We start from the raw sequence: 21,736 nt of genomic DNA, 5'->3' as shown, positions 1-21,736 counted from the left end.
GAAATACTTCAGGTCCTTACAAAACAAATAAAGATTGCTCTGGATTCTTGTTTTACTTCTGTTAAATAATGAATGGTTCTACTGATCTCAGCTATATTGATACGAGTTTCATTGTTTTTATAATCCCACAATAAATTAATGCACCCTTGGTAAGTAAGAGGCTGAGTAAATTTTATTTAATAACTCTTAATGGATTTTCATTCCTGTTGCCTATGTTTTTTTATCCTTTAATTTTTCAGCTGTGTGAGTCCTTGGAAGAGCTACAAAATATGAATGGAAAACTGCGAAATGAAGGGCAAGGAATTTGGGCTCTGCTTGGTAGAATCATTGGACAGGTTGGTTGGTTCTTTGCCCCCCCTTAACAGAAAAAAAAGAGCCAAACAGGTTTCCAAGAATAGGCCTTTAGTTTCTGCCACTTCTATGGCCAGATAAATTTATTTGATTTGATCAGACCCAGGCTTTACTCAGGGGATAATGCTTCCTGATTGAAGTACCTAGACTTCTGCAAACCACCTACTACGAACATGCAGCTTAATTTTGTTGTTGTAATAGTGTGCTTGTTTGCAAAATTCTTTCATTTGGTGTCAGTGATCGACCTGTCATTTGTGATGAACCTTAGCATGAAGCATGAGTTAATCCTACTGGTTTTGTCTCCAGTTGTCTTTAGCTACTGTAGGCTTCAAATGATAAGTTAACTCTTTATGGCTTTCATGAGCTAAAAATCCTTTTAAGTGCAGTATGTATGTAATGGTGTGTAACTAGGCAGAGGAGAATATTTTGATCAAATGAATATAAATATCTAGGACAACAGAAGATTTGGGTTACTTCCTATTGACAGCAGTTATCTTTGTTCCCATTGATATGGGAAAAAGAGAAGTGAAGATTTTTGCAGTGTTTTTGTATATGTTTATGTCAGAGACATTAAATGTCAATGGACATTTTGGATGTGAGAGGGAGATTGCAATGATTTCCAGTTATGATTTAAGATTGAAGAAACTGTTCACTGTGGAAATGTAGACATATAATTATTCACAATTTTGGTATGCCCTTTGTTACTGTTGAGTTTGTGCTGCTGCTCTGAAAACGAGCCTTACACTTTCTTTATGCAGTAATAATTCCTAAGATATGCAACCTTTTAGTAGTTCCATTTGTCTGCCTACCTCTTCTACTTGCAAAGAAGAATTCTTGCATAACATATCTTTTAAGCTAAGATTATTTTTCCTTCCTTTGAGTAAGTATTCACAAATATGTTTCCTGATGCAAATGTTACTCAATTTGAAAAAAAAAGGAAAGAAAAGCTGAGCAGAATTCATTTACACAGCTTGCATGACATTTTTTTCCAGTTGGTTGAACAGATGCAGACCCATGGGGCTGCTGAGAAATGACTTTGATAGATGGTTGCTGTCTGAGAAGCCAGCACACTGCAGATAGTAGAAACCCAACGAGAGTCTCATCTGCTTTGTGAAGGGCTTGGTCCAATAAGATAATTTTTCTAATTAACCTGTCGAGCACCAGTGTAGCTGCAATGCTGGGGAATATAAACTGCCTCAGTGTTCTGCCACTTTCATAAATCTGCCATTGCTTGTTTGAGCTTCCTAGAGAAATGTATCCTTGTCCATCCCTATATTGGAAGCTTGAAGAAAAATTCTAAAAGCTAGTCTTTCTGTATATTTCTTACTGACTTGAAAAAATTACTGTAAGACTACTTTATATTACAGAAACATAGTGGGATAAATGTGCAGTCTGTAAAACAGTTAGCTAAGCAATCTCCCACTCGTTATGTGTCTTGTTCTTCATGCATTGAGATGAGAGGAATATTCTTTAAAAGTGTCAAGACTTATGTGTATTGCATTTCTTTAAATCCAATAGAAATTGAACATACCAGCAATTTTACGGGCTCCTAAGGAGAGGAAACCAAGTAAAAAGGAAGGAGGAACACAAAAGGCATCTACACTTCCAGCCGTACTTTATAGGCAAGTAATTAAATTTTGACAGCATAGATACAGTATCTAGTAATTTATAGTTTCAGAAAAGTGTTCTGAGGAAATTGTTTACTTCAGTTTTTAATTTAAAAATGCTTTAAAGTTGTCTATACGTTTTTACCTTTTTTTGAAGGCTAAGTTGAATAGTGGTCAATTCTTCACCCTACCACACATGAGTAAAGTTTGGGTGTTTTTGTTAATTTGACAGTAGTGCTTTAAGGAAATAAACTGTCTCCTTGCATCTGATGTAGAAGAATCTTTTGTTTTTTTGATGTGAAAACTACCTTCACTTTGTTCTTTGAATGCAGTCATCTGAGTGGATGATTTTGAGAACAGTGATGATGCTGTTCAGTCACGATTCCTGGATGCACAAAACACTTGTCGTATAAGAATTCTCACTTTTTGCTCGTGCTAAATTTCCCTACTTCTATTTTTTATTAATTCCCAAGTTTATGAAATGTATTCACTCACTCTGTTGTAGCTTTTCTCCTCTTCCATAAGCTGTGAAGCTACTGACTGGATTTTTATTAAATGTAATAGTGGGACACAAACTAGGATCCCCCCCCGACTGTGACTGTGCAAAATACATGCGTGTCATCTAGGATCTTCTTTTCTCACCACAGCTGAGAAGTGACATGCTTTATTGCTTATCTAGACAGCAGCAGCCAGACATCCAGCCACAGCAAGTAGTGTCTTGCCCAGCTAGAAGGCTAAGGGAAGAGGATGATTTTTACACAAGTAAAAGTTAATTTTAGTGCTGCAAGAGGTAGAAATCTTGAAAACATGGCAGTGGGCTGAGGATTTGGCAATTTCGATGTACACGAATAATTGGAATCATGCTTCACCAATTCTGTTTCATTCAGATGCACTCAGTTCCTCCCATGTTATAGTGCAATCAGTCAACACCTATCTTTTCAAAATAACTAAAATTTCAATTACACGAAAATAATTTCTAATGAGTAACATTGCCCAGCATAGCAGCAGCATAGACCTATTTCAAGGTTACCTCCATAAGTGTGTGATTGATTATCAAGATTGGTACTAGCAGCGTAATTTTCTGTTTAAGCATTTGCTGTTTTTTTTTTTACTTGCTACTGGTATATTTTGCTGAAGTATTGAGTGATTACTAACTTATTGGAAGCCCTCAAAAGTTTAATTGAAAGCCATTTTTTGCTAACTCTGACTAGTAGCCTTTTATGCTTTTACTGTACATAGGTAGAAGCTCCTTAAAAAAAAAACTCCTCCAAAATTAGTCCAAAAAGTAATTATGCACTTAAATTATACATTCAAGTTGAAGGTGCCACTTGTTTGTATTGAAACTGGGCAATGTGCTGGTGTGTATAGTTTGTTCTTTATGAGTATGTAATTATAATGTTTTTCTGCTGCGTGCATGAAAAGTTGTGGAATTTGCAAGAAGAACCATGATCAACACCTACTGCTACTGTGTGACACGTGCAAACTTCATTATCATCTTGGTTGCCTGGATCCACCTCTTACAAGGATGCCAAGGAAGACCAAGAACAGTTACTGGTAAGAAAACAGTTAATGTGCTGTCCTGTGCTGTCTCTCTACTTAAAATAGGATGTAAATGTGAACACATTTGCAAATTCTGAGTGGATTACAGATTGCTTTAATGGAGTTTGAGCAGTTTTTTTATTTTCAGGTTATTATCAGTGATGTTTCAAGGTTAAAAAAAAAGAAGTTATAAAGATTTTCTCATTATTAGCCACTGTGTAAAAATAGGTTATAGCTGTAATTTTCTTGGGTTTTGAATTCATCTGTGATTGTTATTACTGCAGTATAATAGCGGTAGGAAATTATAGGCTAATACTTTTGGGAAATGAAAGACTTGGTTTTCTGTTTATGGTAGGACTCAGATAAGCAACTCTCTGTTAAGATCTTCAGGCAAATACTTGTAAAATTTTTAAATAAACTTGTAAGTAGCTCTGTTTATTGCGCTATGGGAAGTATTGGGTTTACTGCTGTCTTAGGACTCAAATTTACAATGACAGATGTTCATAACTGCACTTACTGCAGTTACAGTTCCACAAATTAAAGTTCTTTCATGCTTGTGGAGCAGAACAAAAGCTAAGTTGTGCAGTGGAGAAATTATAAGGTGGCAGAGATTCTGATTTCCAAACTGTCATAAAATTAGCCTGCTCTGCTCTGTAGTGTTAGCAGTCTGCATGTTTAAACGGCTCTGAAATGTGTTACAGCACACTCAAACAGTTTGTAGCTGGCAAGAAGTTAGAGTACAGCATCTCGAGGAGCCATTCACCACCTTGTCTGAATGTTAAGGTACAAAGTCAGAATAGTATAAGAATTTCTTCTAAAACAGCAAAACTATTTTAAAAGAAAAAGATTAGTTTCTGTTTTTCTTCATATATCTCTAATTTTTTTATTAAAGAACTTGCATAAAATATTTACTTCAGCCATCTTTTTGGCTAGTTTTGAAGATTGTGTGCAGAACAAGATGGCCAGTACATGAAATGGGAGGCCTCTCTTTTTTATATCTTATTGTTACAAAACCTGGATTTACCTCAGTAAATTTGTTTAGCAAATTAATAGAGATTTCATTTAAAAGATGAAAATCTCAGAAAGGTTTTCACCATCACTAATGCTTTCCTGACCCTAATTTTCTTTTAATTATTTAATGTAGTGTGTTGTTAGACTTTTGATCTCTTTACTCAAATTTGCCAAGTAGTTATTTTATGTGGAAGCTTTTTTTTCTTTTTAATTTTTAGATAGCTTCTTCATTTACACAGGAGATTTGAGTTTTATTCTGCTTTTTAACAAAGTTGAAAAAGCTCACTAAAAGCTATCAGTCCAAAAGATGTAAGACTAATTCTCAGTAGGTGTTAAAGGAAGGATAGGTCAGGTTAGGTAGTAAAGCTCTTTCATTTCAAAGCTATAACATAGCTTTGTTGTAAATTTCATGCTTCAGTTATATCTCAGATCACAAACTTGGCTTTTACTTCTAATTAGCTCAGGCATATTCTGGAGTGTGAGATGATAGCAGACAAATTGAGCTGCATTGATTGCATTCTTTTCATCATTGAACATTCCTTTTTATATTCTTTTCAGGATCAGTAGAGAGCATATAGAACAGACCCTTAATCCAAGTTTGAGTTCAGCAGGTTTTTCCTCCCCTGCTGTTTTGAATACAATTTTTATCTTTTGATTAGGATATGAAGAAAAGTACTTTTCCATGTACTTTTCAGATATTTGTATAGGATGTAGTAGGAACATAGCAGAAAAATAAAATTGGTGTAGTGGGAAATTCTGTGAAACACTAGGCAGGTTAAAAGACTTTATTTAAGAGTGGTTAAAAACATTGAGTTTAGTTATTTTTTAAAATAGTAACCAAGAAATTGTTTCTTTTTTTTCTTTCTCTTCTATTATCACTGCTAACAATTTACTCAGAATACCTAACTTGAGCCCTTGCAAAAGTTTTTATGATTACAGTCATGTGCTTTACCAATTTTTTTTTTATTTAAACAATGAGTACTTTAAGAGTTTATTCCATCAGCTTCACCTTTTATATTGTGTTTGAGGATGTCAGGTGATACAGGTTGTGTAGGTGATGTTACATAGACTAATTTGTAGTTGTACTTTCTATCCATTTCATGCTCAGCATTTAATAGTTGAAATTACAGTTTACCAAAAAGGGTTTTGAAATTGTTAAATTAAATTCAATACTAGGTATTTATAGTAAGAGAAAAAACTTAAATATTTTATGTATTTAAAAGCTAATTTGTTGACAAAAGCACAAATTATATTTTGTTATCTCAGTGTAAAATTTCAAATGAGTTAACACTTTTTGTCTTAGTGAAATCATAGTAAGAATTTAGACTTGGTGAGCACCATTGTTTCATGGCTTACTAGTTGAACTGGTTAAAAACACTTAACACTAAGAATTTCCAGTGTTCTGAGGTGTAACAGTTTTCTTCAAAGTAACAGTTATAACATCTTGCACATAGTTTGTACCATAGTAAGTGCAAAGCCTGTCCTCATTTCAGATGGATTTGAGATGAAGGGCTTAGAAACTATTTTATATGATATTACATTAAAGCATTAATTTAGGCCTGTTTTGATGATGTTCTTTCAAAGTAGAATCATAGAATATCCTGAGTTGGAAGGATCAAGTCCAACTCCTAGATCAGAGGTTTTAACCATACAATGAAAGGCTGTGGTTTACTCCCATTTAAAAATTTTCAATTTTCAGTTTCTTAGAAATTCTATTCCTTAAACAATTAAATACTTTTTTTGATTAGCATGTTATCATAATGCTAAGTCTTATCATTCTTGCTGACAACTTGTGTGTTTTTATACTACTGGCCATTCTGGATGTATTTTCATGATAGAGAATGATCCTAACTGGTACTAAAGCAATGCACAAGTGTTGGCAGACAATATAATGAATCAAAATCTAATAGTAAAATATTGGCATTTTCATTAAGAAAATACTTGGCAGCTGCTAACAAGAATTAGCTTCTATTGGAATGAGATTGCTGAAAAACAGTGATAACTCTTTCTGGTGGCATATGACATACTGGAGACTGAGATGGACAAAACAAGGACTAATGGTTGTATTAAGGTTGGTTGGTTTTATTTTTGCTCTTGAAGGACAGGTTATTTTAGTGGTGACTGCTGTGGGGAATATTGGCCACAGGACAGAATGAGCTGTAGAGTTCCTGAGGAGTAGTTCCACGAACACTCATGCAGTATCTGGACATTCATTCATATTCCTGACCTCGTTCATTCAGTACTGATCCAGAACCTCTTTATCTGGAGTCACTGGATAATGATATAAAATTATTAACTTGTATAAACTTGAGTGGAATGTGACATTTTTATATGTACTTAATATAATATTTTTATATTTTGTCACTTGTCCTAATTGAAGGATGTCTTGAGTTGTTGCAAATGGCAAGCTTTCTTTTTTTTTTTTTTTTTTAAACTCTGTGACTTTACACTCTGTAAGGTGCTCTTTGAAGCTTTTTAAGAACTGTATTAGGTTCATATATACTGTCTTTTATCTCCAGAATAAAAGCCCTGTTTTTTTTCCACCTCCACTACATCATTTACATGTATAATTTATAGAGCCTAGGAGTCATCTTGAAGCTGTGGTCCATATTTTTTGAATTCAAAGTGGCCTAATTCTTTGTAAACATTGTGAGAGCTGATTTGTCAGAGAGCATGTCTGTGAGACCTGTGTCTTCCTTTTGAAAACAAGCCCCGCTTGTTTTCCTTTTTAAACACCAAGGACAGAATTGTTTTCTGGAAGCACTGTAGTGGTATTTGCTAAGCAATTTGAATACTTTCCCAGCTCACTGCTACTGAGTTAACAAGATGTTTGTGAAGTGGGAAGTTATTTCTGATTCTTGTACCAAGTTAGATTGAAAACACAACAAAATCACACAAATTCGTTTTTCTTCTGTAGGTTGTTAGTGCTTAATCAAAGACTTTCTGTATGATTAAGAGATTTCAAATCAGTACTGAGAGTTCTTGATGGAGCAAACTTCCAGTAATTTTAGCAGTAGGCACATTTTAGAAGTAGGCATATTATTGCCTGCTACTGATTTTCCCTGTGGGTCTAGATTAGGCAAGTCTAGACTAAATGCAAAACAAAACCTGTGTGCTGAAAGTTGAATCTTTGGCACCATTTCTCCTGCTGTTTTGTTTATGCTGCATAGCAATGCTTGCTAATTGGGAGCTAGTCAAAGATTGTTCCAGTAGTTCTAAAGGTGACCTGCTGTGGCAGGTTCTCTGTTCACTGCTTGTCCTTGAAGAGCTGAAATTAAGTGAGCATGACTGTGGCACAGCCAAAAAGAAGTCGTGGCTGTTTTCTATGACTATATTGGGATTAAACAGCAGAATGGGAAGAGTACTTTAAATTCAAGAACCATGTTGAAATAAACTATAAGAAGAACTGAAAAGAGATTGCTTCCAAGTCAGAGGAGTGTGTATCTGTAATAGCTTTTCTGTGGCTCTATGGGAGCTAACAGACAAACTGCTTTGTAGCTGAAGCTTGTCTGTTTTGTGATAGGGATGATGAGACATGGTTGACTATAACAGTAGAGCCTAGTCTGGTAAATCAAGAGGTTGCTTGTGAGTTCATGTTTATAACTCCTTTCCCCTTTTACCTTTGATATATTTGTGACTATATTTTTAATGTGATTCACACAACACCCTCACCCCCATCATACTATGATTTTGCTTTTCTTTTCTAGATCTAGGCTTTTTGTAATTTTGGTTGCTGTTCATTTTTCACTGCTTTCACACTTGTACAACCTGTTTCAGAGCAAGCTTGTTCATAAAACTAGAATTTAAGTAACTTCAATGCAGTACCTCATCTTTTGGTGAAGATGTTTCATGTCTTCCTGAGTAACATAAAAGTTACAATGCTTCACATATATATTTAAATAGGATAATAGTGAAACTTCAGGACTTTAGTGGTCTGCATGGATATTTTCTATAAAACTATCTGAACCTAGATAGTGGAAAAGTGGTGTCTTTCCCTTGTAATAACAGAGATAAAGAACAGGAATTATTTAAATCATACAGGCAGAGTGGTAGATCCAAGAAACTGGATTCCCCACTCCAAATACTGTTGTAAAACCCTATGACTATTTGTTTCTCTTACAACAGTGTCATTTTTAGTGCAGCTCTTGAAGTTATGGAGGCTTTTTCTATAATTTATACATGGATATATTTTTATCATAATAATGGGGAAAATAAATGCTTTTTAAGAACAGCTCATAGAATTTTTGAAAATTTTCGTAGATATTGCTTGCATCTGCATAAGCAGATCATAGTAGTTACTTTCAATTGTGCTTTCCAGTACATAAATTAATGACATGACTGATGCTGCAGTGCTATGGAGGACCATGCTCTCTGGTGCTTACTAAATAAAAATTCACCTTAAAGCTGTGGGTTGGACAGCTTTAAGAACAATGCATCTTATGAAAATAAAGAAACTCAAAGTAACTTATAGCTAAGCAGACATGAAACATTTGGAGAGAATATTGTTACTTAAAGCTTCTCTCTCCTTCTCTCGTTCTCTCTCTTGAAGTGCCTTTCTCCATAAAATCTTAAAATAATAGGAGTTTGGTCTATGTGCCCTTATTTACTTAAGTGCATGTGAATACATATTTGTGTGTGTACATTCCCACAAATTTATGTAAATATATAATTTATGTAAACATATAACTGCAAAAAGGGGCATTGTGAAAGCTATTGTACCTTATATTTTTCTATATTCTAGTGTCTTAAGGCCTAGAGGTGTTAACAAGTACTGTGTGTGTAGCAAACTGAGCCTTGTAAAGAGGACTGTACTCATTTTATCAAGCACAGAGAACAAAACTCCAAGTAAGCTACTCTGTTTACCCCCAGCCCCTCTGATGATGGAGGAGCAATGGGGAGAGATTTGCTAAAGCAGTTAATAACCATAGGAGTATAAAATGCAAAAGGTATATGAGAGAGAGTGTTTTTCGCACAAAAGGGTATTCACCTCTGGGAGAAAAAATAAAATTTCCCCAAAATAGTGCTGCTGGACAAAGGCTTTAGGCCAAGGAGAGCCCTTGCAGCTTAGCCTTCCCCTGCCCCAGTGTGAAGAAAGCAGCAAAGAGCTAGGCTGAACCCCAGAAGCCAGACCCCTGGCATTGTGCTTCCCGCAGGTTTTCCCAGAGCGCTGCGCACGGCAGCGTTTGCCCAGCTTGTCTCGGGCTGACGCGCTCAGCACAGAGCTCTGGCTCTGGCCGGGGTTTTGGACTCTGCCCGGCTGCTTCTGCAGCACCTGCTCAGGTGGGGGTTTGGAATGAAAAAGGGGACCAGCAATGGCAGAGAAGGGGCTGGGGCCAGCTCATCCCAGCTCCTTCTCTCTGGAAAGGTCCAAACAAGATGGCAAATTTTCAGTTTTTGGTGCTTGGCTCTTCCTGCCGAATCCACAACCCCATTGATGATGTGCATGGTATGGAATTAAACAGTGATGGAAAAGCTCCATCACACTTTTCTCTAACCAGAGCAAGGAGGAAGAATACAGGACTGTATTCTCATATACTGGCCCCAAACTGTTTGAAAAGTATATAAACTGTCTTCCTTGTGCTTTGGCTTTTCATAAAGACTCCATACTTACATGAGAGAGGGGAGAAACTGTTATCTTTCCTGCAATCTACCCTGTTCTTCTGCTTTTCTAGACCAGCAAATATTCCAGGTACTTTCATGTGTCTTATTCGCTCTGTCTTAAGTTCTTTTGAGATAAGAGGTGATGAATGTTTTTAACTTTACAACGTAGCCACAATTATCTAAAATTTACATATGGAAAAGTTAAAGGAGAAAGATCTTGAGTTAGTCAGGGTTGCACTATCTGTTACCCAGTCCATGACTAGATTCCCTCTATTCTGACTTGGTAGCCACTGGTCTGTGTAGCAAACCATGATGACTCCTGGTGTCTTTTGGTATAGCTAGGAGAGATCTGAGATTATACTGCTTGGATTACTTTGAAAGAACTAAAAAACATAGAAAGTTGATGGACTTGATATTGTGTTAGCCCTCACTGAAGTTCAAAGTAGAACTATTCCTGTTGAATGTGTAAATTGCAACAAATAGGCTCAAACACAACATGTGTATCTTTGTGCTTTTGTTCATACAGGATGGATATGCCTTCTTGTTGCAAATGTGTATTAAAATTTAACTTCAAATAATTAAATACATGGGGGTTTTGTTTTGTCTCCTTCCAAAGCATATTTGCTCTATCATTTAGATAATTTTAATGTGTTAATTCCTGTTAATGCCAATTAATAGCAAAACATTATGTTGATTTTTTTTTGTTGGTATTATTAAAAAAATGTTTACTAGGAGAACAGTGGTGAATTGGACTTTATTTGAATGGACTTGTAGTTTTTTGAATTGGAAGTGTAGTGTGAGAAGTGTGAGAATTAAAACTGGCTCTTCCAGTGGGTATGATGTTTATGTTTTCATTACCATACTTTACTGAACATCCACATTTATGACTTTGCATAAGATGATTTTTTTGCAAATAAAAAAATGATGAATTCCAATCTTGTTAATTCTGTCATGGAGCTCATTAATAGCATTACTTTAGGATCTCTTTATTTTTGAAGTTTTGATGGTGATTTTGTATTTTTTTCAGAAACTCAATAGGCATTTTTTTCCAAGTTTGTTAATATATGTCTCTAGCTTCTGTATTTGTAATTTTCTCCTAACTGTTTTTTTCAGATTTAAAACCCACTCCCTTAGGAAATACATATTAAAATTTATTTTCATAACAAACATGTCCTCCAAATCCCTGCCACTAAAGCATGCTCTCATTGGAATGAAGTCGGCAGCATGTCATTATAAAGATTAACAATCTGGTCTAGTGGAGGGTGCCCCTGCCTGTGGCAAGGGGGTGGGAACTAGATGAACTTTAAGATCTCTTCCAATCCAAACCACTGTATAATTCTGTAATTAAACTGCAGCAGCAGCTACAGTAATTAATAGATTAGAGATCAGTGGGCAGCTTTAAAAATGAAGATGTGGTAGAATGAAAATGATGATATAAGGGGCATTTTTCTTGAAGATTAATTCCTATTTTCAGAATCTTGGTTTTCAAAGTTAAATACTGTCAGGAAAAAAAAAAAGAACATCTTACTTGTGTTTTGCTTGGTTGCTTAAAATGTACGTTTTAAATGTCCATTTGATTTCTTGACTTTTGACTTTTGAATTTATCTTAAACACAAACACTTCAATATGTTTCTTTTTCTGCTCTTGTGACTACAGTCTTAAAAAGAAAATCTTCTGCTTTGCAGGCAATGCTCAGAGTGTGACCAGGCAGGTAGCAGCGATATGGAGGCTGATATTGCCATGGAAACCTTACCAGATGGGACCAAAAGATCAAGGAGGCAAATCAAGGAACCGGTGAAATTTGTTCCTCAGGATGTGCCAACAGAACCGAAGAAAATTCCAATCAGAAACACGGTAAATGATGGTGGAGTTGATGTGTTGAGGCTCATATTCATAATAATATTGTTTCAGATGATCTACATTGTGGACATTTTGAATTGAGGAGTTTCAATTAGATTGATGTTCTGTTTTTGTTATATATTCCATTTTCTCATTTTAGTGCTTTTTTAGTGTTTTTTTAGTTGTGGCAAATATTGTTTTGCTAAAATAGAAAACTGGGAAACATGATACTTAACTGAAGAGCTGTACGAGCTTAAGAAAAAATTCAGTTTGCACTTAAACTTAGCTTTAATAGCTGTTCTTCACTGTAGTAGTAAGGACACTTGTTAGGGTAGATTTAAATATATTGAATTATAGCTGTAAAATAATTGGTAATTTCCTTATCTACAGGCAGCCTGCTGACGGACTGCACATTTTGTGACTGTCACAAGACCCTGTTATTTCAGTTTGTTTGGCATCCTAGTCTCACTAGTCAGTGTATATTTTCTTAAACTTTCATGGTGGATAGAATTTTGAGAAGACAAGCAAAACCTCTAGCTTCCTGTACTGATGAAGTATTTAGCATTTTTCCTTTGAAAGCAGTGCTTTATTATTAATCACTGTGCACTTTTCCATAAGTTTTGCTCTCCTACTTGTTCAAAAAACAAGGCTTTTCAAGTGTGATGTGTCATACCACCTATAAAAAGAACATAAAAATATCAAAGGGCATTTAGGTCCAGGTTATGGGATGAGTAGTGTTCCCGCATCCCTTCAGACATAAGTGGTTCATCTTCCAGTATATTCCTGATATTTCTTAATATCAGGAAATACTGCAGCCTCTCAGAGTTAGATAAACTTCATCTCTCATGCAGCACAACTTTATTTTCTTCATAAAGCTTTGTAGACATTTTATGATTGTGCTAGCAGATACCATACTTAATGTACACTGATAGGATTAAGCAAGTATTTTCCTGACCTAGTGTTAAATGTTTGTTTTAATTTTGGGCCACAGCTTTGATTTACCTAATGGCTTCCCTTTCCTGGTCTGTGACTCAGAACTTTAAGAATGACTCAAGCCAAGCTGATTAATTTAACTCAAACTCTTAGGAGTGTGAGTAATCCAAAATTAAATTTTGAGAAACTTCTTCTTTATTTTCCTCATTGAGGGGTAGTGCCCTTCCTCCTTATGCATAAGAGCTCATAGAATCTTTGAGCTGCCTGGGTAGGTTGAACTTACTGTTGTTATGCTTGTGTTCACACAGAAAGAAGACTTGCCTGGTGTTCTGCTTTCTGAACCCTTTGTATTTCATCTCCCATTTTTCTTCTTCCTTTCTCTTCTCTCTTTTTATACCTAATGTAGTGCTCTTAGGGTGTGGAGAATCATGATTCTGGGACTAAAGAGAACTAAAATTATTGCAGGAAAGACGTTCATAGTTGTAATAAAAAAAGGAATAATATGAGGCATTGTTCAGAAATCCATAGGAATACAAGATTGATTTGTTCTAAAGCCCATGTAATAGCTGCCAAAGTTCTTCTGTGCAAAATGGAAACAAGTCTGATGACTGTGAAGTGTTCCCCTCATGCTGTGGTGATTTGGTGTTTCATGTGTTACATAATATATCTACACACATTGTAGTATGTAATAAAGAGATTAATTGACTTTCAGTGGCATACTGTGTTGTCACTGTATGGTGTTGCACTGTGGAAAAATACCGCTATCAGTCTAAGAAAGATATTGTTCCTCTGCTTGAATTTTCCATCTTTTTTTCAGTTCTCTCCAGTTCTCTGCTTTTCTTCAACACATGGATTTTCAAGATAACATCTTTGCTGCCCTGTGAGCAGGGCTTCTCTGTAAAAGAGAAGCATTGACCACTGATTGGCCCCCTTCTGGGTAACTCCCCCAGTTTATATACTGAGCATGATGTTCGGCAGTGTAGAATATCCCTCCGGTCAGTTCAGTCAGGCTGTCACAGCTGTGTTCCTTTCCAGCTTTTTGTGCAGCTCCTCCCTGGCAGAGCATGAGATACTGAAAAGTCCTTGATTTGAGGTATACAGAACTTAGCAACAGCCAGAACGTTCACGTGTTATCAGCATTATTCTGTCAGCATTGCTGATGCCAGGTTAGCTCAGCTGATCAGAGCTTGCTGCTAATAATGCCAATGTTGTGGGTTTGATCCCTGTATGGAGCATTCACTTAACAGCTGGACTTTGATGATCCTTATGGATCCCTTCCAACCTAGAATATTTTGTGATTCTCATACTAAATCCAAACCCCAGAGTGCTATACCAGCTACTAATAAGAAAATTAACTCTATCCCAGCCAAAACCAGACCATCTGGCCAGAGACCTGTGACAATTGGAGCACACTAATGTTCACAGCTTCTACATGACATTGGAGACTCAGTTTCCTTCTGTAATTTGGAAGTGTGAGAGGACTAAGACTGAAGCAGGTTATTCAGAGTTAGAACAGTGTTTCTCCCTTGTACAGTTCTCTACATTAATTGTGTGCCAGAACAGTACTTTGTATCCTAATGCTATATAAGCTTTTTAAAGAACCCTGTAAGTACTCTGTAGTATTTCTATCTCTTACCTTTCAAATATTTCACAGTATGTTTATATAGACTCATACATTCCCAGAATGTTCTGAGTTGGAAGGGGCTCACAAGGATCACTGAGGTCCAGCTCCTGGCCCTGCATGGGTCAGCTCCAAGAGCCATATCATGTGCCTGAGAGCGTTGTCCAAACACTTCCTGAGCTCTGTCAGGCTTGGTGCTGTGACCACTTCCCTGGGGAGCTGTGCCAGAGCCCAACCACCCTCTAGGTGAAGAACCTTTTCCTAATATCCAACCCAAACTTCCCCTGACCCAGTTTTAGGCCATTCCCTTGAATCTTGTCATTGGTCACCAGAGAGGAGATCACTGCCTGAATCTCCTCTTCCCCATGTGAGGAGGCTGGAGACTTCAATGAGGTCTCCCCTCAGTCTCCTCCAGGCTGAACATGCCGCTCCTTTCATGTCTTCCCCTCTAGGCATTTTGCCGTCTTTGTTGTCATCCTCTGAACTTTTCCTGATAGCTGTAATAGCTTTATCTTATTTATATTACAGTGCCCAAAACTTCACACAGCACTTGTGGTGAGGCTGCCCCAGCTCAGAGCAGAGCAGGACAATCCCCTCCCTTGCCTGGCTGGCCATGCTGTGTCTGATGCCCTCCAGGACACAGGTGGCCCTCCTGGCTGCCAGGGCACTGCTGAGCCATGTCCAACCTGACACTGACCAGGACCCCAGGTCCCTTTCTGTGGCACTGCTCTGCAGCCTCTCATTCCCCAGTCTGTCCATACACTGAGGGTTTCCTTGTTCCAGGTGCAGATTCTGGCCCTTGCCCTTGTTAAGCTTGATACAGTTGGCAATTGCCCAGATCTCTCATTTAGGACCCTCTGCAGGGTCTCTCTGATTTTGAGGGAGTCAGCAGCTCCTCCCAATTTAGTATAATTGGCAAGCCTACTTAGTGTATCTTCAAGTCCTTTGTCCAAGTAGTTTTTGAAGATGCAGAGAAGAATTGGGCCGAATATGGAGTGCTGCAGAACCCCACTAGTGACAGGTCACCAGTCTGATGTCACCCCATCCACTATAACCTAAGGAAATCAAGTTTGGCAAGATGAACTTTCCCCTCATGAAGTTGTGATGGTTCTGACTGATGACTTTGTTGTCCTTCAAGAGTTTTTCAGTATCTCCCAGAAAAATCTTCTCCATAATTTTGCCAGTCATTGAAGTGAGACTGACGGGCTTGTAGTTTCCGGGGTCCTCTGTGCCCTTGAAGACTGGGATATCTGCCAGCTTCCAGTCAACAGGGACCCCTTGGGTTCCCAGGACCCTCAAAAATCATCAAAAGAGGTTTTGTAATGACATCAGACAGTTAAGTGCTCTCTAATAAGGCCCCATCAGGCCCCATAGGCATACAGGGATCCAGCTGGAGCAGTGAATCTCATGCAGATTCTGGGTTGACTGAGAATTTAGCATTCTCTTCAGCAGAGGGCACAGGGACCCCCTTAGCCTGTTGTTGTTGTCGAAGACAGAGGCAAAGAAAGCATTAAACATCTCTGCCTTGTCTGTGTTTCTGTTTGTGGGAAGACAGAGAGAAAACCCAGCCATTTGCACTCCATTGTTTTGGAGGCAGCAGCTATCATATTGTGCATTAAAATGTAACTTAAGTTTACAAGACCTTTCTGATTTTGAACTTCCCTAGACCATGTAAGTGAATATACAAGGATAAATTTAAACAGACCATACTTATACTCTGTACATATGACAAATGAATGTAAATAAACAGGACATGAGGCTTTATACTTCTTTTGTTTAGCAGCTGCATTTGTAGACAGAATTTAATGAATTGTTTATGCTTTATACATTTCAAGCCATATGGAGAGACCTTTTGAAGTTTTTTTGCATTTCAGTGCCTAGCTTTTTACACTAGGTTTATTGAAAATCTTTATAATTTTATCTTTATAATTCCAATTTCACACTTTTATAAGCATCACAAATCATTATTTCTGCTGCTAATTTCACAGAATGAATAGCTAATGATTAGCAAATAGCTAATAGAAATCAATAGCTAATTGCATAAACCAGATATCTATTAACACCTTCCTTATATTTTTTATAAATCTGAATATGTTTTTTACATTTGCTTTTCTAAGCTGTACCATTTTTTTTCCTATAAAGATTATAGAATAGATTTTTTTTTTTTTTGGAAAATACTTTAAAGATATGCAAATAGCATTTCTCAGGAGTAAATTGAGAGATTAATGGTTTTACTCTACTCAGCCATGTATGTACAGATTTTCAGAGTCTATTTGAGGCGATCTGTCGTATAAAATCACAGCTTTAAAAAAATCTCTCAACTTCATTTGCTATCCTAGAATAAAAAAGAATACACAGATTGTTTTTTTTATCAAACATGTCACTGCTAAAATAGTTTTGTTAGTCTGGTGTCCTAACTACGCAAAATATGGAGTTTCCCTCTGTCCTTTTGAAAAAATGAACTTAAGTATATTTTTAAAGATTTCGTAACCTGTGCTCTCCCTACAATGCATGCTGTTGCCTAGAAGTATGATGCAGTTCCTGTATTTCACATACATACATCTTCTAAAGCAATTTTGTACTGCTGGGGCTGGCTGTGTGCTCTAAGAGTGGAAGGAATGCTTGGTGTATCCTTTGAAGTTAAGTATGGTTTGTGTTGTTGGATATTCCATCTTCCAATAAATGCTCTCAGATCCTGGTACTCTTAATGAGCATATTAGAAGGGGTTTTTTGTGTGGCTTGTTTTTGTGGAAGTTCCATTTTTGATTCCTTTCTATTGAGTAGCAGCTATCTACCCGGTGTTATTAAGGTGAAATAAAAGAATTTTGGGAACTTAATTGTTGAAGCCCATAAATGAAGTATTCTGATGCTCTTATTTTTGCTGTTTGAAACCTGAAAATATTTTTGCTGTAATTGCATTGTATATAATCTAGAGAAACACACAGTAATTTTTCTGTTTAACAGTTAAAAGTCTGTGTTAGTTATGGTTTTGACATATAGAATTTAAAGATTAATTGTCGTCAACTGAACATAAATGCTCTAGAAAAAAAATCGGTAGTCAACTTTCTGAAACTTTTAAGTTTTCATTACAATGAACATTGAAAAATAACTTTGTTTTCTTTATCAATTAGTAGAAAAGCTCAACTGAGTCTGTGACACCATAACGTCACATATGTATAAACCAATTATTTCAGCTTGCCAAATACATGGATACATGATAATATAGGACTCTCTTTTGGCTTCAGGTCAAATTCAGAATAGAGCCAAGTAAGATCTAGCTCTTCCACAATGCTTGAAGCAAATGGAGTGTATCAGTTTTGCTTTTTTTTCCCCTTCATGTTTTGTTTTGAGTTAATTGGAGTTTGGGGATTGTTTTAGTTGGTTGGTTTGATTTTTAAGAAAGCAAGATGAAAAAAAAGACCTGCAGATGAAGGATCACTTGTTTTTCATGCAGCAAAGGCATGGAGAAATGAATGTATTCCAAAAGGTATTCCAATAGTGTCAATACTGGTATCTCTGTGGGTAAGGGTAACCAGTGTGTCTATCACTTGTGCAAATAAGTACTTGTAATTTGAGTTTTCCAGGAAAGAATCGCTTGTTTTAGCAACACCTGAAAACAGCCTTTCTGGCCTCCTTGTCTTTCTGCTTCTGTTCTCTAAACATGTGCTTTGGAGAAAATTAGTGTTTAAAAGGATAGAAGTCAATCCTGCTCTTAAATTCTGTTGCTTGTTTAAGCCTGAGAAACAGTAGTTACAAATTAATTGATAGACTCAGTGATAGTTTTGCTTGACAGCTGGAATGTTGCAAAATTTTTGATTTTCTAGGAAAAAAGTTCTCAAGACAATGGAAACTGAAAAAAAAATCGAGAAAAATTGTAATTCTATGTAATTAAGCTTCATGGTTGACTTGTTTCTTTTTGTAATCATATTTTGATTAACTGCTGTTTCTTTTTGTCTGACAGTTCCCTTTTTATTACTGTCATTTTCCTGGAAAATTTAATAATTATTTCAGAGATATTTTTTGAATAGTAGTGATATATTCCATTTAAGATACTCACTTTGATCTGTACTGAACAAGTGTGCCATCTGGTGTCCACATGGCAGTCCTTACCTTTATTTGAAATTATTTTATGTCTGTGGGGTGCCATCAGTTGAACATTTCTTCTGCCTTTTAACAAAGCAAAGGGAGTCAAAAGGAATTTCTTCTGCAACTGGATTCATCATAAGCTTTTTTTTATTGGCAAAGGAAATTTGTAATTTCTAATTTTTCATAAGGAATGGATGACATCATGAATTAAAAATTGCTGTCTTGGCAAAATGGTCATGATTAATGTGTAACAGGATAGAGAGCATATTATCTGTGCAGTTTCTAGCTGTGTGGCTTTTTTCACAGGCTTTTGTGTCTTGTTTTATGCACACTACAGATAGTTAGTGCACTAATTTCATTAAGTCACTTTTTTGGTATAGTGAAAGTTTCCCCACTTCTGTTTTCTGAGAGTGTTCTGTTTTGCTTGTGTTTCATATCAGAGTTACCCTCTGTTCTGTAGTAATGTAATTCCCCTGCATTGACCTCTTTGTTTGGAGTGATTATATAGCATTCTAATGTTTACTGATTTTTTTTTTTTGTGTGGTTTTTTTTTTTTGTTTGTTTGTTTTTTTTGTGTTTTTGGATTATCCTTAGCAGTATATGATAAAGGCTGCATAAGTGAGATAGTTGAGGTCTGGAGGTTTTTGATATGTGTGATATCTGTCTATGAACCATAGTTTGATAAAAGTAAAAAAAACAAACCTGTGGAAGTATATCATTAATGTTACTGTGTCAGCTACAACTTGACATAAGATAGAAATGAAAATGTCTGAAGAATTTAGATAGGATCCAGAATTAAACCATGGGTGTAATCTTGTACTGATCCTCTTTGCTGTGCTTGTCAGCATGTGTAAAAGACAGCTGTGTGTCTTTTTCAAGTAGTCACTGTAGCCACAGATCTGGCAGGGAAATTTAAGTCAGTATGTGCTGTTGTCTCTGACAAGAAATGTGAAGTTTATAGATCTCCAAAAATCAAAGCACCTAAAGCTCTTCACATTTTGCCCTCTAAAAATTATGACACACACAAAACAACCCCTGCAGACTTTCTGCAAAGTAAAGAAATTACTGTAGTACCAATAGTTTTGAAAGTCAGATGTATCTTAAATATCATTGTAGTCCAGTGCCTGCTACATTTATATTTTCTTTCTCAAGGAATGTTTTGAAAAAACTCAGAAATCACCACTGATCTGAAAAACTGTGACACAGGAGATCAAATCCAGAACAATGCTAGTTCAATTTATATGGAGTGAACTTGAACCCTTGCCACTGACCACAGTTGCTTTCAGTATTTCATATTCTTTTCCATGTATTGTTAACATTGTTAACTCCTCTATATCTTCTTGTGAAAAACAAATTGAATAGGTGACAGTATGCACTTTTATCCTCTAGGATCACTTCAGAAAAAAGCTCATGAGGAGCATATACTTCTGACTTTCAGGAATCACCTCTTCTGTTTTGGTTGGTTTACAAGTTCTGGATCAATTGTGTTGGGCTTTTTCTTCCAAATGGCAAAGCAAAAGTGCTCCAAGGGAACATTCTGCCTTCTATTGCTGTCTTTGGATTAACTGGTTTAAAGCATTAACAGTGAAACATAACAATGAGGTTTGGTGACAGCCATAGTGGTTTTGGGTCATGTGGGCACCTATTCTGTCCTGTTCACCATTGGACTTTCCCACCTGGAAGCATGTCAGCTTGTGGCATCTGTTAGTGATGACAAACAGACTGTTTCCTTTGCAGCTTTGCTGCTTTGTTTCCTTTTGCAAACATTCTGTTTCCTTTCAACGGCTATAGAGTTCATCCTAGGCTTTATTTATTCTTTACAGATGTCTTTCATTTGTCTCATGTATAGAATTTATTTTTCTGAGAATATTCAAAATCTTTTAGTCAATGCATTATCTAATCTTCTTCATTTTATGTGTTTCATATTGTTGTCCGGTTGCCTGTAAACAAAAATACAAAATGTAAGCAAGCATTCACTTCCAGCTTTTCCAAGTTCGAAATGGAGACTGCCACTTCAGTCTTTCTTCTTCTCCTACTTTTAGGTTTGAACCCATTATTGGTCACATTTTCCCTCAGCATATTTTCATTCCATTTTGGACAGCGTTCTCTAATGTTGTTTTTTAAAAAGTGTCTTGAGTTCACCATTTCCTTCATGCATTACCCCGCATCTGTCATTCTTTTGATCTGTGTCACGTTGTATCATTTATGACTTCATCATTCATTATTAATTTATTGTGTTGGTATTCTGGTTTTTAGACATTTAAGTCATGATTCTTTTCATTCCCTATGCCAACGTGCAAATTTCCACTCTGTAACAGCAGAATGCTGGACAGCATATAAGGATACTTTTGTGATACAAAACATGATGGCTGAAAGAAACCAGTTTTTTATTTAGCTTTCTCTTGGCTATGGAAGTGTATGCTCTAGTTCTCCTATTTTTTTCATTGGTTTTCCAAGGCTTTCTCTAACCTTCTTTCTTAATTGTGTTTTATTTCTTGCATTCTATATTGTAAAATGATACATGTTTTATGGGGTACTGTAGAAACTGTCAGCTTAGATCATTACAAATTTGATTATACAGAATGATCCAATGTTGGGTGTTTTCTTACTGCTCTTTCTTTCCACATTTGATAGCTGTTTGCATCTGATGTCCACCACTGCTTCTCTCTAGGGACTCTTGTAATGTTTTGTGTGAATTTTTAAAACAGTAAGCAAGAGAGGTAGGATTTTATCTTTTCCAGCTATTAAATGAAAAATCAGAAGTTAATGAAATAACTGAAATAAGTGAAATGGGGTATGCCTTAATTCTGTGGGATGGTTCTCTAACCTCAACAGATAGAAAGACTTGAACTAGGTTTCATTTATTCAGAACATTGCTCTTTTCAGAGGGCAGGCATTAAAATTACTATGAAGGGTAAACCTTTGCTAAGATATTCTTGGAAAAGATGGCTTGCTTTCATCTTGATGATTTCATTGAATCAAACAGCTCAGTTTCTTTACCCAAGGAAAATAATCTTACAGGATTTTAAAGAGTTTAATTAGCAGTTTATTTGATCAGGTGTGCCTTTCCCCTCAAAATGTTATGCTAAAAAAGACTAATAAGAAGAATTTAATCTATTTTATCTTTTGCAATTTTAAACTTTTTTAT

General features: G+C 36.2%; 1 protein-coding gene across 5 annotated transcripts in view; it reads left to right on the top strand.

Annotated features, from left to right (window-relative positions):
* Nucleotides 1–21,736, top strand: part of PHF14 (PHD finger protein 14) — a gene marked incomplete at its 5' end in the record, with an annotated part of 160,378 nt that overhangs the window by 41,538 nt on the left and 97,104 nt on the right. For all 5 annotated transcript variants that reach the window (XM_084211205.1, XM_084211203.1, XM_084211202.1 and 2 more), the window contains 4 exons: nt 240–335; nt 1,870–1,973; nt 3,381–3,512; nt 11,795–11,963. In XM_084211205.1, coding sequence (XP_084067331.1) covers nt 240–335; nt 1,870–1,973; nt 3,381–3,512; nt 11,795–11,963 — 501 coding nt within the window. The remainder of the gene's footprint in view (nt 1–239; nt 336–1,869; nt 1,974–3,380; nt 3,513–11,794; nt 11,964–21,736) is intronic.

This window comes from Fringilla coelebs (genome assembly GCF_963513975.1).
Source record: "Fringilla coelebs genome assembly, chromosome: 1".
Lineage (NCBI taxonomy): Eukaryota > Metazoa > Chordata > Aves > Passeriformes > Fringillidae > Fringilla > Fringilla coelebs.
The sequence above is the reverse complement of the archived record's forward strand: the minus strand, read 5'-3'. Positions and strand labels throughout refer to the sequence as shown.